This window comes from Pleurodeles waltl, chromosome 8 (genome assembly GCF_031143425.1).
Source record: "Pleurodeles waltl isolate 20211129_DDA chromosome 8, aPleWal1.hap1.20221129, whole genome shotgun sequence".
NCBI classification, from domain to species: Eukaryota; Metazoa; Chordata; class Amphibia; order Caudata; family Salamandridae; genus Pleurodeles; species Pleurodeles waltl.
The window spans coordinates 1490021566-1490048276 of NC_090447.1; the positions used below are offsets into that span (position 1 = coordinate 1490021566).

At 45.6% G+C, this 26711-nt stretch overlaps 1 protein-coding gene across 1 annotated transcript in view; it reads right to left on the reverse strand.

The window, feature by feature from the left end:
• The window catches only part of GPR156 (G protein-coupled receptor 156), a 152396-nt gene that overhangs the window by 22924 nt on the left and 102761 nt on the right, over positions 1-26711 (reverse strand). Inside the window, exons 7-8 of the mRNA XM_069202696.1 lie at positions 18563-18658; positions 13109-13345 (exon numbers count right to left, since the gene is read on the reverse strand). Coding sequence (XP_069058797.1) covers positions 13109-13345; positions 18563-18658 — 333 coding nt within the window. The remainder of the gene's footprint in view (positions 1-13108; positions 13346-18562; positions 18659-26711) is intronic.

The following is a 26711-nucleotide window of genomic DNA, read 5'->3' on the forward strand; positions in this document are numbered from 1 at the left end:
TTTATCCTGTATTGTTCAGTGGTTAAGCCATAACCATCCAGGAGTGCATTCTTAAGAACTGTAAAATTATTGGCATCACTTTCTTTCACAGTAAGGAGCCTATCCCTACCCTTTCCACTAAATGATAGCCATAGGATAGCAGCCCACTGCCTTTGAGGGACATCCTGTACAACACAGGCCCTCTCAAGTGCAGCAAACCACTTGTTAATGTCATCCCCCTCCTTATAAGGGGGAACTATCTTGTGCAGATTCCTAGAATCATGCTCTTTTGCAGGATGACTATTGGGAATACTGCTGCTGCCACCATGGGTTTCTAAACCCAGTTTCTGTCTCTCCTTCTCTACTTCTAAGGACTGTCTATCCAAATCCAGCTGTTGCTTCTTGAGCTTCAGTCTGGTTTGTTCCACTCTCAATCTGTTGAGCTCCCTTTCTAACAATCTGTCATCAGGGTGGGTGGGAGAGACATGTCTTGAAACAGAAGTATGGTGAGAATGGACAGAAGGAGACCTGTCCCTTACAGAGGGCACCCTAACAGCTTGGTTAACAGAAACATCAGTTCTACTGTGGTGAGAATGAATGCTCTTGCTATGATGTGAGACAACACTATCTGTATGGTGTGACTCAACATCAGTACCAACTATGCTAGACTGTCTAGTAATGCGCATGCTAGAAAGTATCTTTCCTGAATCTCTTTCTAGGGGAGTCCCTGGATCAGATTGGGAACCATTAGCTGCTTTTTCAACAGATGGGGCCCTTGTGGCCTTATCTTGTTCTCTAAGCATGTTAAGCAATAATTCCAAGGAAGGATTCTTCCCTACACTCAAACCTCTTTCTACACAGAGACTCCTTGCTCCTTTCCAGCTAAGGTGGTCATATGCAAGTTTGGACAGATCAACATTTTGGCCTGTGCCAGACATTTTAGAAAGAGTTTAAGTGACAGAAAAAGTGAGAAAAAGTTTTTAGAGCTTTTAGAAAGACAGAAAAAAAAACTTTTTAAACTTTTAAGAACTTTTAGAAAGTTTTAGAAGTACTTTTCAGCACTTTAGAAAAGAGTGAAAAGAGGAAATGCAAAACTTTTTAGTTATGTGTACATACACTGAACTTGTTTTGTATATTTTTCTCTTATGAAAAGTACAATGACAAGAGTGGTAAGTAGTCTCAAAGCACTTATCCCACAGCTGCACAACCAATGTAGGAGGCTGGACTGGCTTGTAGTGAGTACCTAGGGGTACTTGCACCTTGCACCAGGCCCAGTTATCCCTTATTAGTGTATAGGGTGTCTAGCAGCATAGGCTGATAGATAATGGTAGCTTAGCAGAGCAGCTTAGGCTGAACTAGGAGACGAGTGAAGCTCCTACAGTACCACTTAGTGTCATATGCACAATATCATAAGAAAACACAATACCCAGATATACTAAAAATAAAGGTACTTTATTTTTATGACAATATGCCAAAAGTATCTCAGTGAGTACCCTCAGTATGAGGATAGCAAATATACACAAGATATATGTACACAATACCAAAATATGCAGTAATAGTATTAGAAAACAGTGCAAACAATGTATAGTTACAATAGGATGCAATGGAGACACATAGGGATAGGGGCAACACAAACCATATACTCCAAAAGTGGAATGCGAACCACGAATGGGCCCCAAACCTATGTGACCTTGTAGAGGGTCGCTGGGACTATTAGAAAATAGTAAGGGTTAGAAAAATAGCCCACCCCAAGACCCTGAAAAGTGAGTGCAAAGTGCACTAAAGTTCCCCAAAGGACATAGAAGTCGTGATAGGGGAATTCTGCAGGAAAGACACAAACCAACAATGCAACAACAATGGATTTCCAGTTGAGGGTCCCTGTGGAACAAGGGGACCAAGTCCAAAAGTCACAAGCAAGTCGGAGATGGGCAGATGCCCAGGAAATGCCAGCTGTGGGTGCAAAGGGGCTGCTACTGGACAGTAGAAGCGTAGGTTTCTGCAAGAACGACAAGGGCTAGAGACTTCCCCTTTGGAGGACGGATCCCTCACGCCATGGAGAGTCGTGCAGAAGTGTTTTCCCGCCGAAAGACCGCCAACAAGCCTTGCTAGCTGCAATTCGTGCGGTAAGGGTTTTTGGATGCTGTTGTGGCCCAGGAGGGACCAGGATGTCGCAAATTGCGTCAGGGGACAGAGGGGACGTCGAGCAAGACAAGAAGCCCTCTCAGCAGCAGGCAGCACCCGCAGAAGTGCCAGAAACAGGTACTACAAGGATGCGTGAAACGGTGCTCACCCGAAATCGCACAAAGGAGTCCCACGTCTCTGGAGAACAACTTAGGAGGTCGTGCAATGCAGGTTAGAGTGCCGTGGACCCAGGCTGGACTGTGCACAAAGGATTTCCACCGGAAGTGCACGGAGGCCGGAGTAGCTGCAAAAGTCGCGGTTCCCAGCAATGCAGTCTGGCGTGGGGAGGCAAGGACTTACCTCCACCAAACTTGGACTGAAGAGTCACTGGACTATGGGAGTCACTTGGACAGAGTTGCTGGATTCAAGGGACCTCGCTCGTCGTGCTGAGAGGAGACCGCAGGTACCGGTGATGCAGTTCTTTGGTGCCTGCGGTTGCAGGGGGACGATTCTGTCGACCCACGGGAGATTTCTTTGGAGCTTCTAGTGCAGAGAGGAGGCAGACTACCCCCACAGCATGCACCACCAGGAAAACAGTCGAGAAGGCGGCAGGATCAGCGTTACAGAGTTGCAGTAGTCGTCTTTGCTACTATGTTGCAGTTTTGCAGGCTTCCAGCGCGGTCAGCAGTCGATTCCTTGGCAGAAGGTGAAGAGAGAGATGCAGAGGAACTCGGATGAGCTCTTGCATTCGCTATCTAAGGAATCCCAAGAGACAGAGACCCTAAATAGCCAGAAAAGAGGGTTTGGCTACCTAGGAGAGAGGATAGGCTAGCAACACCTGAAGGAGCCTATCAGAAGGAGTCTCTGACGTCACCTGATGGCACTGGCCACTCAGAGCAGTCCAGTGTGCCAGCAGCACCTCTGTTTCCAAGATGGCAGAGGTCTGGAGCACACTGGAGGAGCTCTGGACACCTCCCAGGGGAGGTGCAGGTCAGGGGAGTGGTCACTCCCCTTTCTTTGTCCAGTTTCGCGCCAGAGCAGGGCTAAGGGGTCCCTGAACCGGTGTAGACTGGCTTATGCAGAAATGGGCACCATGTGTGCCCATGAAAGCATTTCCAGAGGCTGGGGGAGGCTACTCCTCCCCTGCCTTCACACCATTTTCCAAAGGGAGAAGGTGTAACACCCTCTCTCAGAGGAAGTCCTTTGTTCTGCCATCCTGGGCCAGGCCTGGCTGGACCCCAGGAGGGCAGATGACTGTCTGAGGGGTTGGCAGCAGCAGCAGCTGCAGTGAAACCACAGGAAAGGCAGTTTGGCAGTACCAGGGTCTGTGCTACAGACCACTGGGATCATGGGATTGTGCCAACTATGCCAGGATGGCATAGAGGGGGCAATTCCATGATCATAGACATATTACATGGCCATATTCGGAGTTACCATTGTGAAGCTACATATAGGTAGTGACCTATATGTAGTGCACGCGTGTAATGGTGTCCCCGCACTCACAAAGTCCGGGGAATTGGCCCTGAACAATGTGGGGGCACCTTGGCTAGTGCCAGGGTGCCCACACACTAAGTAACTTAGCACCCAACCTTTACCAGGTAAAGGTTAGACATATAGGTGACTTATAAGTTACTTAAGTGCAGTGAAAAATGGCTGTGAAATAACGTGGACGTTATTTCACTCAGGCTGCAGTGGCAGGCCTGTGTAAGAATTGTCAGAGCTCCCTATGGGTGGCAAAAGAAATGCTGCAGCCCATAGGGATCTCCTGGAACCCCAATACGCTGGGTACCTCAGTACAATATACTAGGGAATTATAAGGGTGTTCCAGTAAGCCAATGTAAATTGGTAAAATTGGTCACTAGCCTGTTAGTGACAATTTGAAAGAAATGAGAGAGCATAACCACTGAGGTTCTGGTTAGCAGAGCCTCAGTGAGACAGTTAGGCATCACACAGGGAACACATACCTATAGGTCACAAACTTATGAGCACTGGGGTCCTGACTAGCAGGGTCCCAGTGACACATAACAAATATACTGAAAACATAGGGTTTTCACTATGAGCACTGGGCCCTGGCTAGCAGGATACCAGTGAGACAGTGAAAACACCCTGACATACACTCACAAACAGGCCAAAAGTGGGGGTAACAAGGCTAGAAAGAGGCTACTTTCTCACAAAGGCCGATGCCAACTGGGCGCAATACGGCCCAAGCGCGTTGGTACGAAGCAATGGAGGGGTCAGCTGCGGCCTTCTCTACTCCGGGGGAGCGCGGGTACCACAACGATGGTGTGCGCCATGCTCGTTCGGAAGCAATAGAGGCTATACCAACCAAGGCAAGAGGATATGCCCAAAACAGGGGCAAATGGGGAGGAGATGAGGAATTGGAACTGGACTATGAGGACAAAGGGGACGAATGGGAAGATGGTGAGATACAGGACAAGGAGGTGAGCACTGTCAAGAAAGTGGGGGGGCGAGGGCGCAAGAGCGGCGCAACCTCTTCCTCTGCTTTTGTTTTTCAGGACACCTTTGTGCCGGAAGGGCCAGCAAGAGGGCGGCAAGCTATGCCGCGCGGTAGAACTTTGAGGAGAGTGCCAAGGAATTTGGGAGAGAATGTCGGAGGTAAGGGGAGATGGTGGTCAGTTTGAGGCGAAGGTGGGGTGACATCAAGGGAGACAAGCACAAGTAAATCTATTGGTGTTGGGGACGGGTCAGTTTTGGAGACACCAGGTCAGGTTTCGGAACAAGGAGCGAACGAGAACAAGGACAAAGAGGGCTCCTCCACGCTAGACGCAGCTACTGGTAGTCAGACTGCGTGGGTAGAGACGAGCGCAGAGGACAAGGAGGGGGGAGGTCATAAGAAACGTCTTCCATACATGGGTTTGGCTATGCTCCTCGGGTCCCATATAGCTGAGAAAACAAAAGCCAGGATATGGAAACACGAATACGTGGATGTTTTTAAGCTATTACATAGGGACATACAGGCCAAGGAAGGTTCCAAGGAGGAGGAATGGGAATTAGCTCGTAGGCCCAGGGTTCCTATTACAATGGACAATTGGACGTCTGCATTTCTGATATTTGCCAGTATATACTGCGAAAAATACCCGGATAGGGCCATTGCGCTTTTTAAGTACATGGACATTATTAGAAAGGCACAAATGCATTTCGGGGGCTTTGCATGGCTCAGTTATGATGAGGAGTTCAGAGCTCGGGTGAGTGTATATCCCGAAAAACCTTGGGGAGATGTAGATCCAGAGTTATGGATGCAATGGATGGCATCTGCGCAGTCAGCGGCGTCCACGCATACGGCGAGCGGACTGCCAGTAGTATATAAGCCCTTTCAGGCACGCCCTGCCCCGCGAGGGGCGGGCGCTGCTACAAAAACTCTGTGGACCACCACGGGGGCCTGCTGGAACTTTAACAAAGGTTTTTGTTCCAGAGCACAGTGCAGGTTTAAGCATGATTGCTCCAAGTGCGGGGGTCGTCATCCAGTCATCCAATGTTTCTCCCTTTCCAGCCCCGCAGAGCAGTGGAGAGCGTCGAGAGGGAGGGGATCGCATGGCGCTCCTGCACCAAAGGTGTCCTACACCAGTTAGACTGGAAGTTTTGTTGCCTTGGTTGCGCATCTACCCTGAAGCGGGCAAAGCACGACTATTGGAGTGGGGTTTTCGAGAGGGTTTCAGATTAGGATACCAAGGTCCCCGAGAGAGGAGATGGGTGTACAATTTGCAGTCAGCCATGGAGAGGCCTCAGGTAGTGCGTGACAAATTGGCAAAAAAAGTGGCTCTGGGGAGAATAGCTGGGCCGTTTTTTGACTGGCCGAGTGATACATTGATGATATCTCCTTTGGGAGTGGTACCCAAAAAAGCACGGGGAGAGTTTCGTTTGATTCATCACCTGTCATGGCCTGAAGGTGCGTCGGTCAATGACTTCATTGCCCAAGAGGACATCATGGTAATTTATGCGTCAGTCGATGACGCGGTGAAGTTAGTTTTAAAGTGCGGGCGGAATGCTGAAATGGCAAAATGTGACATTCAATCAGCTTTTAGACTACTTCCCATTCACCCAGCAGACTTTGACCTTTTAGGCATGCAGCTGGATGGTGCCATCTATGTGGATAGGGTTCTGCCCATGGGCTGTGCGATATCATGCACTTTATTTGAAACTTTCAGCATCTTCTTACAGTGGGTCTTTGTGAGAATGAGTGTCCGTAGGTCGGTGACTCATTATCTAGATGACTTTCTATTTGTAGGGACAGCCGCATCCGAGGCTTGTGGGCGGGCTTTGGACAGTTTCCAGAGGCTAGCTCAGCAGACAGGAGTGCCTCTTGCCCCGGAAAAAACAGAAGGACACAGCTCTGGTGGCCAGATTGCCATCGGCAAAAGTGACGGAAATACTGGAATTCCTGGCAGTTGCGCGCATCCTGCGTAAAATAGATTTGCGGACGGCCCAAAAACTGTTAGGGTACCTTAATTTTGCATGTAGGGTACTGAGGGGAGGTTGGACTTTCTGTAGACGTTTGGGGTTGTCCATGTCAGGAGCAGTGCTTCCACACCATAGGATACGAGTTTCCTTGGCACTACGGGAAGACATCAAAGTATGGGAGATCTTTTTGAAGAAATTTAATGGGGGACCAATGTCTTTTGGTGACTCAGACACGGTGTGGCAGGTCCACATTTTTTCGGATGCGGCGGGAGCGTCGGGTTTTGGCATATACTGGGATGGGAGGTGGTGCGCTGAAACATCGCCTCCACAATGGTCGCGACAAGGGAGAAGCATCGCTTTTCTGGAATTTTTTCCACTACTAGTGGCACTGGCAGTGTGGGTACGAGAGTTAGCCAACAGGACAGTGATCTTCCAGGTAGACAACATGACGGTAGTAGAGTTGGTTAACAGGCAGAGGGCGAGGGACCTCAGAGTTTTGCGCTTGTTGCGTCAGTTTATGCTTCAACGTTTATCTTTAAATGTTATCTTTAAAGCTGCACATATACCTGGGGTTCATAATGAGATTGCAGACTCCCTATCTCGTTCACAGTGGCTGCGTTTTCACGAGTTGGCACCTGGAGCGGAACGGAACAAGACCGCGGTCCCGGCAGACATTTGGGAGTGGGGGGCGTGATGATCACGGGGCTGGTGGAGATGTCTTTAGCGGTATCTACGCGGTGAAGTTACAGGCTTGCATTGTTGGATTTTCAATCTTTTGAGCCGTTTGGGGGCAATGTTTGGGCACAAGGCCCGCTGACTCTCGAAGCGTGGGCCATACGCTTTGTGCTTTTCCTGTTGGGGAGGGTTTATCTCCAGCCACAATTGGGGGAAAGCTGGCAGGTGTTTCATTTTATGGGAAACTCTTTTTTGGTTTTGACCCCGAGCATAATGATTTATTAGGAAAGATGCTGAAGGGTTGGGGCAGGGTCAGGGCCAACGGGGCTAAGCCGGCAAGAGAACCCATTACTTTTGAAATAATGCTGCAGCTGTTGCATGTGTTACCAGTTTGTTGTACGGATGATTATGAGGTGGGTTTATTTCGCTTGTGCATGGTTTGGATGTTCTTTGGCGCGTTTCGAGTGTCCGAATTGTTGGGGGTGGGAAAATAAATTGGGGTAAGAGTGAAGGAGGTGTGCATGCACAAGGAAAGGCTGGGTATATGGCTTAGGCGTTCGAAGACAGATCAGCTTGGTAAAGGCAAATGGGTATGGCTGGAGAAAGGGGGTGTGGAGATAGCCTGCCCGGTAACAGAGTGGATCGTGTTCAAGGCAGGTTTGCATAGGACAGGCGATGCAGGGGTCTTTGTACACGCATCAGGGAAAAAGCTTACTAGCTATCAGTTGTTACAGGTTATGAGAATGGCACTTGGTCGGACAGGGCGGCGTTCAGGGGATTATGGCACGCATTCATTTAGGATTGGCGCAGCTACAGCAGCAGCCCATTTAGGTTGGGATTGGGCTAAGATCAAGGCCATAGGGAGATGGAAATCTAGGTGCTGCGAGCGTTATGTCAGGCCTTGAGGAGAACAGAGTAGGGGGGGGGTTTAGCTTATCACAACAGCCTTTACAGTGCTTTTTCTTTGCAGGATGTGTGGCCGGGCCGCAGAAAGTCAAGATGATGACATGGCCGGTCGGCCATTCATTATTTCATTGGGCGGTGAAATTTGCGGAGAGGCAAATTTACGGCAGATCATTGGGACTGCCCAGCAGACACCATCAAGTTCGTTGGTGGGGCAAGAGTGGTATGAGGTGGGGGAGCCTGCTCCCATTTATCACGGGTAGCTTGCCTCAGTGGGGATGTCCTGACCTCTTATTGATCCATCTTGGGGAAAATGATTTGGTGAAGCTATCGGGGCTCACTTTGATACAGCTCATGCAGAGAGACTTGGAACTCTTGAAGCAGAAACTATGCGGGACATGTTTGGTATGGAGAGAATTTGTGCCAAGAAAGGCATGGAGAGGGGCACTTAATCACGGAGCCATTGAGCGGGCTCGGAAAAAGCTGAACAGAGCAATGAGGGTATTTTGCTGGGCTCAGGGGATCAAGGTGTTGAAGCACGAGGACATAAAGGAGCAGGAGGAAGCTTTGTTCCGAGCTGACGGGGTCCATTTGTCACAGTTAGGAAATGCGTATTATCTAACAGAGTTAAGGATGACGTTGGAGAGTTTATGGGGTGTGAATCTGTGCATTAGGGATTAAAAAAAAAAAAAGAAGAAAGGGGGGGAGGAAATAAAGAACCAGGAACAGGTTGTTTTTCCTGGGATGGGGCAGCGAAACGCCGCGTGGGTTTCACTGGTTGGCAGGAGATGGGGGAGGGTGGAGAGCCAGATGCTGGCTTGTCCACCCTTCCAGGGGGAAAAACAAGGAGGTGAAGGATCAGAGTGGGGGGGGTAGGTTACAAGCAAGGAAGGCATGGGAGGAATAGGGGAGCGTCTACGGTAGGAGAATTGAAGGGAGCTATTTGAGGAGAGAATGAAGGCAAGGGAATCGTTAAAAGTTAAGGTCTTGTTAAAAGGAGGGTATACTGTTGAATGTTAGTTGATGCTATGATTAAATCCTGTCCTAAATAAATGACCTTTTACTCCAACAAGGAGTGCCACTGTATGTGTGTCCCGAATGGTAGTTGTCTTGGAAATGTGTGATTTTCTATACTTTCAAGATGGCTGTCAGGTGTGAAAGTGACGTGATGGCCAACATCAACGTATAGGAAATAATATTTTCTGTCCTGTGAAGGGGGACAGGTGCAGCTATTAGTTTTACCAATACCAGGCCACTTTTAAAAGCATCCAGCACTGGTAAAGCCAATAGCAGTGAACAGTGGGAGGCGAGCATTGCATGGGAGAGGCTGGGAATAGGGGAGAAAGCGAGGGAGAAGAGAGACGAAGAAATGGAGAGAAGAGAAACAGAGTAGAGAAGCGGAGGAGGGGACAGAGAGCCTGACAATGAGTCTCAGGTGGGAAAACCGAAAAGTTAAGGAAGAGGGGAGCGCGGGAAAGTGAACTAGTGAGCACGGAGCTAAATAAGGAGTGATAGCAAAAATAGAAAAAAAAATAGTTCCATGACATAAGCACTGGGTGCATACAACTCAGCCAATCAAAAGCAAGGTAAGGTAGAAATGACCCAAAGGCCGCTCTGTGTAGTGTGTAGGCGGCCAGTGCTTCATTTGTAAAAGAAAGAGTGCCTGTGCCCAGAGTTCTGCTGAGAAGCCGCTGGTCTTAGCAATTAAACGTCGGCGCACTGAATACCAAGACTGGTACTCGTAGAACCACTTCAGACCTTGTTATCCACTGCCAGACACTGCCAGACACTCCCTGCCACTTTATCCCACTCACTTGCTCTCAGTAAATACTTGATGTGGACAAATAAGTGCCAGTCCCCAAAAATAAGTGCTGGCCGACACCAGCAAACACTGGTTCAAATTAAGCACTGAGAGAGGCCACATGAATACAGAGGATGGCTCACTGTGCTGACTGTTTGATACAAACAAATGAGGTGTTCTGGAGGTCACAAGTTCAAGTCCCTGCAAGGACATCTCAACCTTCCATTCTTTCAGGGTGGGTACATTGAGTACAATAAATTGGGTAATAGTAACATTTGTTATTTACTGGGATGTGTGTGGTTTAGTGAAATAAGGTATAATTATGTTGCATTATCTAAAGCAATTTAACATATTTAAACCTCATTTCAGTGTGGAAAATATAAGTGTGTTTTCTAGCAGCATATCTTATTCATAATACAAATAAAGGGTGTTTCCTTGGAGTTGCATATGACTGGTTTGCACATTTCAGTTGACCTGGCCTTCATCAGGTTTATAACACATGGAATCTAGATAAACCTATGTACACTGTTGACATCATTGTGCAGTTATTTAATAAAACAAAGGACTTTTCTTTCACCAAGAGCCAGATGTACTAAAGCATCACACGTCTGCAGACTCTGTGACTGGCAAAATTATAGTTTGTGAATACAAAAATGTTTACTATGTACTAAACCCCTTTTGTAATTCGGAAAATCCTTTTTTAATTGCAAAAGGGGTTTTGCAACTCATATTGATTAGCAGTTAGGAGGAGTGTGGAAGCGATGTGCACTTTAAGGAGCGCAACAAAATATTTTTTCAATTGCTTCACCATCTTACGAGGAAGTTGTTGCAGGAGCACAACACTGTATGCTGACTTGCATACGTCACTTCTGAAACCTGTCTATACAAAAGATGTTGCTATGGGGTACTCGGCACGATTTATCTTGTGGGGGGGGGGGGAGGTTCTCTGTGCTCCAAAAGGAGATAAGCAGAAATTAGCTTTAACAGGTTGGGGGTGCTGACAACTCAGGGCCTGATTTTGACGGAGGGGTTGCTCTGTCACAAACATGACGGATATCCTGTCTGACGTATTACAAGTTCCTCCAATCGCAGAGACAGTCAGTTTCTTGGGGTATCCATGCACTTTATACATTATTTTTTAATTACTATTTGAGGTGATAATGAAATGGTAATACGGTGAAAGGGAAATCTGTCACCTTTGTGAAGGAGTGACCCCCACCACCAAACTCTAAATTAGGCCCAAAGTCCTCAAAACTGGCTCAATCACTATTTTCTTCACAGTAGTACTGAGAGAGGAGGGTATGGATTTGCTGGGTGGCTTAGCTATTGACTCTTTCCTGGCATATTCTGCAGTCACATCGGGAGCAGAGGTTTGTATAAGGTGCATCATTGTGTGTTTATATAGAGTATGATTTATCACTACTTACTATAACAAAAAGAGAAAGAACTCAATCAGAATACTGTTTACGCCTCTCTAAAATTTCGAATGGGAGCATCCCTAATTGGTTAAAAGGATCCTCGCCTACTAGAAATACTAGTGGCATGCTTCAACATGGGTCATTACCCTTGACACCTTGTTTATCTGGGGGAGGGCTCTACGCTGAGCATCAGTGGAGCTCTTGATTTTCTTGGGGAGGGATCTATATGTAAAATTGGCTGCAGGTATCCTGTACAGTGGTAATGGACTCCCACATTAATGATGTTACATGTTTCAGCCATATGTAATTGTTAGGTACAGTACTTAATTTGTAAAGATATGAGTGCCAGGTCCCTTGTCAGGAGACCACTACAGCTTGTCAATTTAGACTTTTTTCCATTAAAATGACTAATACTTTTGTAGCTTGGGTGGCAGGAATTAGTCATTTTTAATGTATATAGAATTATTAAACAACTGTTGTGTTCATCACAACATTAGACAAGCAGCGCCACCATATGGCTGGCTGTCATAAGCCTTGGTTTTGACAATTAAGTGCCAGTGCTGAGCACCGGAAACCACTGGCTCAAATTAAACACTGGTTAGGTAAGCTTAGGTCAGATGACTTTCTTCAAGACTACAATTATATAGTAAAATCCCAATGCTGTAACCACTATGGTGGTCATTCTAACCCTGGCGGTAAAAACCGCCAGGGCGACTGACCGCGGTTGCACCGCCAACAGGCTGGCGGTGCACCGCTGGGCATTCTGACTGCGGCGGTTCAGCCGCGGTCAGAAGCGGAAAGTCGGCGGTGTACCGCCGACTTTCCGCTGCCCGTCAGAGTCCTCCATGAACAGGATGGTGGTAGGGGGTGCCGCGGGGCCCCCGTAAGAGGGCCCCAAAAAGTATTTCAGTGTCTGCCTAGCAGACACTGAAATACGCGACGGGTGCAACTGCACCCGTCGCACCTTCCCACTCTTCCAATTCTGAGCCGGCATCCTAGTGGGAAGGTTGATTTGCCCTGGGCTGGGGGGCGGTCTTTTGGCGGCCGCCCGCCAGCCCAGGGCAAATGTCAGAATCACCGCCGCGGTCTTTCGACCGCGGTGCGGTGTTCTGACGGCGGTACCTTGGCGGACGGCCTCCGCCGTCCGCCAAGGTCAGAATGACCGCCTATGTGTGTAAAACAAAGCACTATTTGTGTAGTTTTGTGACTCAAACTCATACACACAGTTTTGTCTGTGCATGCCATGCATTACAAACCATCCTGAGATACTTCCTCAGTGAATTTATTTGACATGTTTAGTGGCCCCATAGAGGCATAGTGGTGGGCCGACCTTACTGTCACGCTTTTGTCAAGGGTGCACACCAGCCATGGACCTGTGTGTGTCCTTCAAGCTATGCTCTGGGTATATTTGGATCAATTACATAATTTGGCAGGGCATGGCTAAGTTTGTCTGTGTTCCCTTATTCGCAGGTCTGTGTCTAAGTCTGGCACTGTTTAATTATTCATTAGGACAATCTCATAATTCGATCTGGTTTTTAATTTATCGGGAGTATGGCTAAGTCTGGATCAACATATTTAATTCAGTGTCTTTGGGCCAGATGTAGCAAAGGTTTTTACCCATTCTGTGCCTATGGGAAAAAGTGTTCGTACATATGGCCCTTTGTTCCTACTTTTCTGGAGCTTGGCTAAGTCCAACTTTGTTTCCTAACTTCTGAGGGACATGGGTAAGTCCAGTTTAGATCTCTTATTTTGCAGTGCTAAGTGTGGCTTAGTTCCTTGATTCATTGGGTACCTGTGGAATGAAAATGAAGCAATTGACGGTAGTCGTGCAGAGGAAGATCCCTCCTGATGTCAGCCCGAACACCAGGTTAGACCAGGCATAGAAGAAACGTGTCACCAGAAGGACCACCCCAGCGATAAGGACCACTAGGTTTACACCGACCATAATTGTCAAAGATTGGTTCACTGGTGGGGAGCTGACATTCTCGGTAAGGCCAGCCAGGTAGGTGCCGTATATTAGAACGGTGCCCTGTACAGAAAGATCAAACACAAGTCAATGACAACAGCAACACAACAGAGGATTCTATAGTGTCATTATTTAAGCAAACCTGCAATCCTGATGCTTTTGAGCTTGCTTTGTCAGACACAACATCCAGGGGCTAAAAACTATTGCAGATATTGTGCATAACTGAGTGAGGAACTCTACATTAGCACATTGAGTATAGGAGTAGGGTTGGGCTTTACGGACTCCGATTATCACAAGACCTCAGTGCTCTAGAGGACACTTCACTGACCTAATCTCACTATGAGCTATCACAAGCCTTTGATTAGATAATCTCCAGAAACACAGCACCAAGCAATGCTTTCATTTTTGCAGCTATAGAATTTGTTAAATGGGTAACCTGATTTGTCTTCCAGTTGTGTGAGTCCTCAAATCAATGATAAACAAGTCATCAGAAAAAGGTCCATGACATTCGTCCTGTGTTCTAGAGATTTACCTCCCTCCAACCATCGATCGACATGGAACAATGGTGGTGTTACTGAAGTTGTGGGGGAGACAAGGTGAGTCTGATATGTGCTGCACTCAAAAAATGGGAATAAATGTAATAAAATAATGTTGCTCTTCCTTGGCTGGAGAGCACAAGGAAAACATAAATGGAAGGTGCTCCAGCACACGAGAAAAGATGTAAGATGTACTCGGGGAGAGATACAAGCATCAGTTTAAAGCCAGTCACACCCAGGAAGTCCTACACAATTGTGTTCATTGAGTGAGGTGCTGTTCAGGTCCTTCAAGATGGACTCAATAAATAAACACTTCCCTCCACCCCGCTTACCCCACATGTGGATCTAAGGGGAAATCCTCAACCAAAAGCTGGATGTCTACTACCTGAGACAACAGCCAGGTCAAGAGCCCATGCAAATGAATTAGACAACACAGATACTCTCCACATGGTTCCCTTTGCACACGCTTATATAAACACACACGCATACACACATGCACACACACACACATAAAAAAAATAACTTTAAAGATATTGTAAGGTGCAGCTTCTAGTAAGACAGCTCTCAACCACTAGACATTTCTCTACTCAACGAGACCACCAGATGCATCATGAGACACAGGCACACATAAGATAGCCCACAGCAGCTCAGCCTGTAATCCTGGAACGCAAGTTTTACCCACTGCGCTTAGGTGGGTGTTGGGGCAGAACCACTGAAGAAAGTAAGCCTCCGTCATCAGATATTATTTTACTAACTAATACCTTCAAAGTCAGCGAAAGATACACAATCAAACACTAGGCTTCTTTGTATGGAAACCCAAAACCTCAAAGCACAGGTTCCACAACTTTATTAGTAAGGGTGTTGTAGATGTGCGTGACCCAACTGTGCCAGAAGGCTCACCCCAAGGGAAGCTAACATTCAGCAGATGGCACTTGGGAAAAATACTAAGAGACATAGGCAAGGCACAGTGCACTCAAATCCATAACACCTGAAAATGCGTCCCACTGACCACACTTACACAGGTGGTTAGAATGGCAGAAAGACATGGTTGCTGTAGGGGACTCCACGGTAGGGACAATCACAAACACTACATATCACCTGGATAAATGAAACAGACACAGCACCAAGAGACACAAATAAATCCAATTCAATACAGAAGGCAGCGCCCAAAGGACAATGGAAAATCCTGTTTGACAGTATGTGCACTCATCACTCCGGATTACTTCATTAACTTTGACAATTTAATTATAAAATCGATTCGCCAAGGCAGTGGTTGGTGCTTTCATTTTTCATTGGGATCACTGGGATCTGATTGGTTGGAGACTTTTTGAGTGGAGTTTCTGAAGAGCAACCACCAGCTTTCTCCAAGGACTCACTACACAGAGGTGAAATGCCACAAAACTAAGAGCTCTATAAGGCTACAAAGGTCATATTTCATAAAGATGCAATATAGATGGTCACTGTTACCTTAAACAAAACAATAATCTGTACATTTGTTGCAATTGATTGATTTAAGGTGAACCAGAACTACAATGAAGGCAAGGGTGTGATGCTTTGTTCTTAGTGGCAGGATCTCATCTGGTAACCTTACAGCTGTAATATTATGTGGAAAATTCAGTCAGGCGGTGGGTAAATTGTTTCTACTGGTTCCAGGTGTACCAACATATGTCAATCAGCACCCAGAAAACCATCATGCACTCCCCAATCACAAGCAAGATGGACTACTGGAACACCCTCTATGCTGGAATCAACAAAAAACTCATGCAGACCATTCGGGACTCAGCAACCAGAATCACTCTTAACATCCCACGCTGCACTTACATCACACCAAACCTGGCTTTTTAAGTAGTCCCACTGGGTCCTAGGTGTGTCTAGACTGACACCTGCTCAGTGGCAGGATACCCTCCAAGGGGACAGTGCACTCTACAGAAACTGAAAAATCAATAGTTTGTCTGATTATATGTAGTTACTACGGAAAAAATAATAGGCACAACCACCTTGAAGACGACAACCTTAAATCCATGAAAATGTTATCAATTGAAATGTATTATATGCCCAAAACTCTATGTGCAACCAGCTGGATCCAGGAGAAACTACCTGAAATCTGTCTAACTGAATGCCCAGAAGCATTACAGAATTCCAGGACCCTGGACGTCTAAGGCGGGTAAAAAAAATCACAAGAAATTGAGTATGATCACAATTCTGCGGCAACACTGGCAATGGAAATTATGTGTAATGCAATGTCATTGTCTTGCTCCATTTATCGCCAATGGCCTCCGCTACTGATGGATAAAACCTTGCCTCCGCCTCTGATGCAGTGAACTGCGATGTTACTATGTCCAGGGTTTCTGATATAAAGGATTTGCTCATAAATAAATAAATCTTCCAAATAAAGTTAGGCAAATGATCACAAACTGAGGTCAATAGGTGGAAAAAAGAAATTTAAATGTACCTTTTGGAAATGATTTCGACTAGATCCATTTGCTGCACGTGGGTTTTGGACAACTGAGATTCTACTGGTGAAATTAAAACACCAGCTAACATCATTAGATGCCAATGACCAGTTCCAAGGTGCAACTGGTACTTTCGTCATAGCAGCTGAGTAGGTGCCCCCAGGCCCATATGTCACCTGCTGCATCCAGTAGAAACTATCTGTAGTGAAGATTCCCACAGGTTCAAGGGGACAATATATTTAATCTCCTTCAATGCATTGAGTAGTATTATTCCTTGAATCAAAAGCTTGTCCACGGGCATCCATAGGTTTCCCCTGCACCAGCACACATTAAGTACCACAATAGCAAAATCTGCCCTTTCTCTATCTTTCCTGGACACAGCCTCCAGCTCCTTCATTGCTCCAGAATGACATACTGGTTGGATAGTATGACCCTTTCTAAACTCAGACTAGCAGACTAAGGGGAGAGCCCCTAAGCGAGATGGCTGAACGCTCATCACTGCAGTCCTTGGAACACGTAATGACTGCGGTGCGTACAGAGCATAGGACATTCCAGGCTGGAGATGTCTGGAAGACTCTCTAGAGGCTGGTGATTGGCTTCCAGGTGCATGTCAGTAGACTTGCTAAAAACATGATTAAAGGGATAAGGACCTTGTTTGACCACAAGTCAGCTATGAGTAGCTTTTCATGAGCAAGCAGCTGGTCACATGATCTGGATGGATCGTGTGCCACCTGTTCTTTGGACTGCAGATATTGCTTGGTTGGCCAAAACAAATGACAGTAATTGAGTGGATGTAACTCCACCAACATGTCCTACACAATAAATACAATAAACTAAAATGTATTGGTAATTGGTTTCTCCATGAATGGCATATTTGATTTACTAGTAAGTCCCTAGTAAAGTGCATCAGAGGTGCCCAGGGCCTGTAAATCAAATGCTACTAGTGGGCCTACAGCACTGGTTGTGCCACCCACATGAGTAGCCCTGCAAACATGTCTCAGGCCTGCCATTGCAGTGTCTGTCTGTGCAGTTTTAAACTGCCATGCCCACCTGGCAAGTGCACCCAATTGCCAGGCCAAAACCTTCCCTTTTATTACCTGTAAGTCACCCCTAAGGTAGGCCCAAGGCAACCCCATGGGCAAGGTGCAATGTATTTAAAAGGTAGGACATGTACTGGTATGTTTTACATGTCCTGATAGTGAAATACTGCTAATTTAAGTTTTCACTATTGCAAGGCTTATCTCTCACATAGGATAACATAGGAATTACCTTGAAATATCTTTTAAATGTAGTTTCCCATTGGGAGCAGATAAAGATGTGGATTTTGGGGTCTCTGAACTCACAATTTAAAAATACACCTTTTGGTGAAGTTGTTTTTTGAATTGTAAGTTTGAAAATGCCACTTTTAGAAAGTGGGCTTTTCTTGCTTAACCATTCTGTGCCTCTGCCTGTCTGTGCAATACACGTCTAGGTCAAGATGACAGTTGGGCTGTTCGTGTATTTACTCTAGGCAGTCACATAAAGGGAGCTGAGGTATGCCCTGCATATCCTGATGGCCCATCACAAGGCTGATGGGTCTTCCTGAGCTAAAGTGGTGGGAGGAGCTGACATGCCTGAAAAGGACTGTGCCTGTCCTCATACAAAGCAGTCTCCAACCCCCTGGCATGTGTCTGGGGTGAAGGCACTACAAAGACTTCTCTTTTAAGTTTGCCTTCAAAGACAGAAATGGGTATAAGTACTGGACCTCTGACACCACATAGTTAGAATCCTTTTGGATTGAGGAAATTCTGCCAGGAAGAAGAGCTGCATCCTGTATGAGGGACTGCCACTCTGCCTGTTACTTTGTTGTGCTGGCCTGCTGCTTGCTGCTTCTGTTCTGGGAGTGAAAGGATTAGACTTGGCTTTCTACATACTGCTTTCAAAGGTTCTCCAAGGGCTTGGACTGAGCTTGCCTCCTGTTAAGATGTCTCATAATCACAACAACCTATGCAGTCAATCCAGCTCTTTGTTTCTATACTTGGTGAAACACAGAGACCTTGGAATGGTGCCAACAGTTGTTAAAATCAACATTCATGAAGATGAAAGGAGAAGGGATTAAAGTAATGTACAACAATATCAATGATCATTCCCAACAGGCTTAAAATGGAGTTACCTGAAATTGATGGCTAAGCACTATTGCTGTGTCGTGACTTGTGGCCGAGTAGCTCAACCCATCTCCCATAGCATCTACCAAGCTTTAAGCTCTCCGACTTACCACCTGCTATTGCACTACAAAATGAGTAATCATCTACCTTAAAACCAAACAGAAGGAGAATCCACAGCTCCGAGTATACAGAGGCGCAGAACTGGATCATGGTGACCGAGCAGGACACGTCTTTCTCAGCCACCTAGTTGGGAAACAAAAAATGGAACCATCATTGGTCAGTCCAAGCTTCACTCTCTCTGGCCAGATCTTCCTGGGAGTTTTACCCCTTTAAATGCGGAATTGCATGTGGAACTGGTTTGACATGCCAAAATTTACCTGGGGAAAATTGCAGGGGTGCAGTATTTAGAGCACAACTGATAATTCCGATCACTGCACAAACTCCTGTTTGTACAGCTATTGGAATATTGCCCTTAATTTGTAATCAGGGCCTAAGAATGAATCCTTTTATTGAAAATGTCATTTCTGCATTATTCACCGATAAGCAATTTTCCATAGATCTTAAAAAGGAAGGCAAAGGGCACCTTTATATATTATATATATTATATATTAGGGTGGCCACCTCACTCCAGGTCATTACAGATACTATCTCTAGTCCTCAAATCTTCACCTACTAATCATTGACTTCAGATGTGTTAGCGTCATTAGTTCAATTGAAGCAAAACAAGTCTACACCACCCAGAATGCATTAGGCTAACACACAAAAGTCCAGGACTGGAGACTGTGTCTACAATGACCTAGAGATTGGTGGTCAACCTAAATCTATTTACTCAAATAAAGCATTAAGTGAGTGCACTGTTAGGATCACTGAGTGTATATCATTTTGTTTTGAATATGATCAGCAATTTTGGCACAGTAAAAGACATCCATCAGGCAATGTTTAGAATAATGGAGTAGATTAATAAAGTTGCTTAGGGAGAGGATAAAAAATACACTACAAATATGGTGACTACCCCACTTTAGGTCATAAGAGACACTAGCTCCAGTCCTGAAGTTTTTAATTATAAGCCACTGGTTTCGGGTGTGTTAGTATAGCAGGTCAATGGAAGCTAAACAAGACTACAACACCCAGGATGCATTAGGCTTTCACACAAAGGTCCAGGACTCAAACAGTGGTCACCTAAATACAAAACTATGTGCAACACTAAAACATGTTACAAGATAAGGGACCAGGTTCATGGTGTGTCTCCTGCTGGGATTTGTCATTTATTGAATAATTGAGGCACGTAATCATGCAACAGTGCCTTTGCAGCTGGATTTTTCAGTGCAAGTTCAACCACTCTGATAATTTTAGGACCTGCACTCTGAACTGGACTCTCATCTTCCTGGGGTTCACTTTCACTATATCGGGGCTCTCCACCTTTTCTGTAGTGAGAGCTACTTCTGATCAGTGAAAATCATTGTGAGCTACTGGAGGCTAAGCAACTCGTGCATTGTTATCAGACATCCCCACGCCTAGCTTCATACACTTTAAGCCTAAGGTCCATTCAGCCAGATACTATGGTTTGAAAAAATACTTTGACTAAGGGCACTATCACAGGGCTGCCATGTGTGTCACTGAGTTCGTGGTCTTTGGGGATGTATTAATGTGTGCCTATAGAATGGGATATATGTGTATGAGTGACTAAGAGCCTGCGTTGTATGTATTTGTGGCACAGGACATACCATTCGCCATATGTTACATGATTAACACAAACATACAACCATTTTTTTTCCAATGGGAGAAGTTTAAAGTGCAGAGAAATGTTCTGCCAAAATGTTCAGAATATGGAACATTTTTCTGCACTATAAATTTCTCCCATTTGAAATCATAACTTTTTTTTTGTTATACATATGGCACAGTGTCTACTGGCCACTGGGAGCAAGAGGTCTGCTGTTTGTAAATGTGACACTCTGAAATGGGTAAAGAGTAAAATGAAGAGTTAACTTAATCTTCAAGGTTATTTTCATTTTAATTTTCTTGCACTTAAAAGCATCTAGAAACAGCATTCTGTTCTCCCCTCCAATACTGAGTTGAAAATAATTTTTAATAAAGAGTTAAATACCTCAGTGCTTCAGTTCTTCACCTCTGTGCCCCAGTCTGGGTCATAAATCTGACTGAGCACTGTTCTTTATCGGGCCTGCTATCTGAAACCTGATGATAATAATGTAAAATAAACACCCTCTTTCCTTAACTTTAAAAGGAAAATGTGACCCAGTGCTCATTTAAAAATAATCTCAGGACTATGAGCCACTCTAAAGGTGTCTGTGTGCTACTGGTAGCTCCCGATTGACTGGTTGGAGACACCTGCACTATATGGAGGACAGGAAAAGATATTGGGGGTCATTCCGACCCTGGCGGGCATGGACCGCCAGGGCCGGGGACCGCGGATGCACCGCCAACAGGCTGGCGGTGCATCCAGGCCAATTCTGACCGCGGCGGTAAAGCCGCGGTCAGAAAAGGGAAACCGGCGGTTTCCCGCCGGTTTTCCCCTGGCCTGAGGAATCCTCCATGCATAGCAGACACTGAAAATCGCGACGGGTGCAACTGCACCCGTCGCACCCTTTCCACTCCGCCGGCTCCATTCGGAGCCGGCATCCTCGTGGAAGGGGGTTTCCCGCTGGGCTGGCGGGCGGCCTTCTGGCAGTCACCCACCAGCCCAGCGGGAAACTCAGAATTACCGCGGCGGTCTTCTGACCGCGCAGCGGGTGGGATGCAAATAATGTTTACAAAAGTTGATGTCTGTTATTTTCACTGACATTTTTCACCTAAACCAGGAGTATACTTCATACAGCAAGAGGTACCTGGTAGTAATACCAGACTGCTGCCTCCATCTGACAGCTATGCTTATACCTCAACCTGCAGTCAGAACAAGTAATTATGTACTGGATATGGTCAAAATTAAGCTGGCCCCCAGTTTTAAATACTTAGGTGTATATTTTAACCAGCGTGGTTCACACCACGATCAACTTGAGGCTATTAAAGGAATGTCAGTAGCAATGACCTTTAGCTGTTGAGAAATTGTTGAGACATATCTGAGGTCCAGATCTAACAGCAATCTGCCGGGTAATAGTTACTAAGTTCATCCCTTCAATGACATAAGAAGCAATGATTTTTAAAGGTAGGCTTGGCCGTTGGTTAGATAAGGCACCGTGCCGCTGGTACAGAAGATTACTGCAGCTTCCTGATACAGTCCCGTCCTCCCAAATCAGATTAGAGTTTATTTAACCAGGCAAGTAATTATGGAGGAACTAGGTTTTTACATTATTATATAAAGCTTTTGGAAGCACCCCCCGGTTCAGTAAGGGGTCTCATTTGGTTGTACATGCACAATAGCAAGTCGGCATGGAAGGAATATGCAAACAAATCTATTTTGGCTGCTGGAGCTGATGAAATCATTAGCTTAAATGTCCCTTCAAGGGAACGCTCTAAGGCCCATATTTATACTTTTTTAGCACCGCATTTGAGTCGGTTTTTTTACGCAAAATCAGCGCAAATTTACAAAATACAATCGTATTTTGTAAGTTTGCGCTGTTTTTGCGTAAAAAAATGACGCAAATGCGGCGCTAAAAGGTATAAATATGGGCCTAAGTTACTAATAAAAATCCAAGATTGAGATCCGCAGGGGAAGACCGATATGAGCTAGCCACTAAGACACATGCCGATGTATGCATAGCTTTTTATCAATCTTTGGGGATATCTTCCCCCAAAAAGCTTTCCCTAAAAAAGATCTAAATAGACTGAGGTGTGGAATTATACCTTTAAAAGCCTATAAATATGGTTGTTTAAATGGCTCAGTGGCTCCACATTGCAGGCTATGTAAGTAGAAGTCAAAATCACTAATGCATATAGTGTGCATCTGTGAAGAATTACAGCGCCTAAGATGCTATTGGTTGGCTCTTGTGTTCCACATGCTTGGGATTAGGAAATGTCAGAGTGCAATTGTGGCATGCCTAAGTGTGTCACATCCTCAGTTAACCATTAGATTTTTTTACATTTCTGAAGGACGCAGGTAAAGTTTTGAATAGGTGTGCTGCATCTTCTTTAGCTATCTAAAGTTTAGAGCTTTTTAAATTGATTAGGACCTCCCACTTTATCAGGCATCTGCACTTTAACAATAATGCTGGGAATGGAGGACCATCTTGAGAGAGGCTCTGATTAGCAAAATAAATGTGAAACCTGCATACTAGTTCATTGTTTTTATCTACATAAAGTTTAGATGTTCTTTTTTGTTGGGGGACACTGCACTTTATCAGACATTAGCACTTCAATAATATCGTCTGGCGTTTGGAGGTAGCGGGAATTTCTAGAGCTAAACATGGCCCAACAATAAGGTAACTCGGTCCAGCTGCCTATATTTTGAGTTATAATATGTCCCAATGAGTGGAAATGATATGAGACAGACAAGGGGAATAAGAGGCACAATATTTTGGGCAGCTGTTATGCGTCTATCCCTTATGTCCTGAATTAAACTTTTTTATATTGAGTTAATGTTTGAAATATTTTAATAAATGAAATTGATATATGATAGAAATTGGGAAAAGTGGTATGAGGTCTGGGTGGCAAATATGTTGCAATTATGCCTCCATGATATGAATGAATCTTTTGAGGATAGGGGCTATTTGGATATAATTATTGTATTGAGTTTTATGTGTTTTTATAGTGAAATATTTAAATCAATAATTGTGTGGTGTAGAAGCTTTTTGGATGTAAATGTAATTTACAATATTTATCTTCATATTATTATGGGTTTAAGTAACTAAAAAATAAATGTTTGCCTACCTACCTCAACCTGCAATCTGTTGCACTTTTTGGCACTCTGCTTATACCTTAGTCTGCCATCCATACAGCTCTCTGTTTTTTTCCTGTGTGCTATCGAGGTGTCGGGTGCCTGTCTGGTGTGGGACGTGGATTTGGATGTCTATGATGCGGTTTACCTAGTTCTGAATATAAGGATTTTAGGGAAAGGTCAGAATTGATGGAATTACTATTTTGAAGAAATACCTTGTAGGACAAAAAGGAATGAAGGTTACAAGGCATTGCTTCATTTGTATAATATATTGCCTGCAGACTTATTAATGAACTATTGTGGTCCTAGAATTGGAATGTGTTGGAAATGGCCTCTCTGCAGGGTCACTCCCACACTTTTTGCCTTCCTACTCCTCTTTTTCTGAGCTAGGTTTTGTTGGCTTTAGGACTCTGGACGTCTTACCACTGCTAACAAGTACTAAAGTGCATCTGCTCTCTCCCTAAAAGCAAGGTAACATTGGCTCATACCCAGTTGGCATATTTAGTTTACTTGTAAGCCCCTATTAGAGTGCACTACATGTGCCTCGGGCCTGTACATTAAATGCTTCTAGTGGGCCTGCAGCACTGATTGTGCCACCCATATAAGTAGCTCCTTAACAGTGTCTCAGGCCTGCCATTGCAAGGCCCGTGTGTGCAGTTTCAATGGCACTTCGATTTGGCATCTAAAGGTAAGCCTTAAACTCCCCCTTTTCTACATATGTCACGGATCACCCCTAGGGTAGGCCCTAGGTAACCAATAGGGCAGGGTGCTACGTAGGTAAAAGATGAGGACATGTACTTATGTGTTTTACATGTCCTGGTAGTGAAAAACACCTAAGTTTGTTTTCCACTACTGTGAGGGCCTGCTCCCTTCATAGGCTAGAATTTGGACTGCCCTCATATACTGTTCGAGTGGCAGATTCTGATCAGAAAGGGGTAGGAGCCCAGGTCATATTTAGTATGGCCAGAATGGTAATAGAAAATCCTGCTTATTGGTGAAGATGGATTTTATATTACTATTTTAGAAATGCCACTTTTAGAAAGTGAGCATTTCTCTGCACTCAAAATCCATCTGTGCCTTACAGCCTGCCTCCAATCCACGGCTTCCTGGGCTGGTTGACAGCTCCCTTGTGCATTTCACCCAGACAACCACAAACAAAGGATGCTCAGTCACACCTGCACACATCTGCATACTGAATGGGTCTTCCTGGGCTTGGAGGGAGGAAAGCCTGACACTTACATTTCAAAGGCTAGTGGCCTGCCCTCACACAATGGACTGCCTAACCCCGTACTGGGACCCTGGCTGACAGACCTGTACTGAAAGGGGACCTTGTGCACTTCAAAACAACTCTTTGAAGTCTCCCCCACTTCAAAGGCATCTTTGTGTATATAAACTAGGTCTCTGACCCCACCAACTCAGACACTTCTGGACCTGAACCTGTAACCTGTCAAGAGGAACTGGCTGGCTGCCCAAAGGACACACTTGGCTGCTTTGCTGTGAAGAACTGCTGCCTTGCTGTTGCCCTGCTGCCTTGCTGGCCTCTGACTTTGCTGAGAAGTGCTCTCCAAGGGCTTGGATTGAGCTTGCCTCCTGTTTCTGACGTCTCAGGGCCAAAAAGACTTCTTCTCTTCAAAGAAACTTCTTGTGTGCTGAAAATTGATGCACAGCCTACTGGAAACGATGCACAGCTATCCTTGCGACGAGAAACTCACCCCACAGCTGGAATGACGCAGCCCGCCTTCGCGAGAGAAGATCGACCCAGCACCTGCATTGCGACCAGAAATTCAATGCACGGCCCTACTGGATCGACGCACAGCCGAACCGAAACAACGCAGCCTGACTTCCTGAGTGAAGAATCGACACAGTGCCTGCCGTGCAACAGAAAATTAAACGCATCGCCTACTGGATCGATGCAATAACTATTACTTCGGCCCGCACGCCCAGGATTTTCCCTGCATCGTCCCTGGGCGTCAAAAGACTCCTGCATCACAGTGAGGAACCAAGCCTGCGTGCCAGAAATCGACCAAAGCCCCTTGCAGCGTGGAACAAACACAACGCATAGTCTGTGCCACGCCAAAAAATCCAACGCACACCCTATTTTTCCACGCATCTCCTCCTCTGCGGTCTCCGTGTGTGATAATATTGACGCAAACCATGTACTTTGTGCTAACAAGAGACAAGTGCTGATTTCTAAGATTTAAGACTCTTTTTAATCTTGCAAAAGTGATATTTCAACTTGTGCTTATTGAATCTTTGTCGCTTTTACCTTAATTTAACCAGATAAATATCTTAGATTTTTCTAATCCTGTGTGGTGTATTTTTGTGGTGTTTTCACTGTGTTACTGTATGATTTATTGCACAAATACTTTACACATTGCCTTCTAAATTAAGCCTGACTGCTCAGTGCCAAGCTACCAGAGGGTGGGCACAGGATAATTTGGATTATGTGTGACTTACCCTGACTAGGAATTGTGGTCCCTATTTTGAAAAAGGTGTGTACCTCGGTCAACTAGAGACCCCATTTCTAACACTGGTGATCAGCGGTGAGGATAGCACTTGTGTTGGTGCAGTGACATACAATAGCTATGTGTACACTACCTACCCACAGTTAAAGGTCAATTTGACTTTTATCTTTTTTGCTGCAATTTCGTTTTTTTTCCTGCTTGACATTTTAATCAAATCCTAAACAACATGTCTCTGGTTGGGTCTCAAGGAGGAGCTGGAGAGTTTGACCTAGCTAGGCTGGAGACATACACTGTCAGCCAGCTGAAAGGGTTCTCCAAGGGGATGGGAGTACCTATCTGGGGTGCCTCCAGGAAGGAGGAATACCAAAAGGCGTTGAGGGCCTGGGTAGAAACCCGTTCAAAAGAGGATGTTGAGGTGGAGGGCCCGAGGATGGCTCCCCAGAGGATTTACGAATGGCAGTGGGGGGTGATACCCCCGGATTTGTGCCCCCTGCTAAACCAGGGAGCAGAGTCTCAAGCCCCAGCCTGACCACAGAGATAAGGAGGAAGTAGAGGGAAAATTTGAACTGCAATTTACCAGATTAAAACTGGAGGAGAAAAGAGGAGAAAGGAAGCCAGATGAGAGAAGAGAGAGAAGCCAAGCAAGCTGAGGCTGAAAGGGCCTTGACTGAAAAGAAACTACTTCTGGCTCATTAACTAAGTCTAAAGGAGCTGGACCTCAAGTCTAGGCAGTCTGAGTCCAGCAGTGATGGTGACAGCACACATACAGGACCTGCTGGAGACAAAAAGGTTTGTATGCTCAAAGATGTGGTGCCAAGTTATGTGGTGGGGGATGACATTGACAAATGGTTTGCTGCCTATGAAGTTGCACTAAGGGCCCATGGGGTTTCTGAAAATCAATGGGGGGCGGGCTTGTGGAAACATGTACCAGCAATTGGGAGGGACACACTTCTCACACTAGAAGAGAAAGACCAGAACACATACCCGCTCATGAAAACCATTT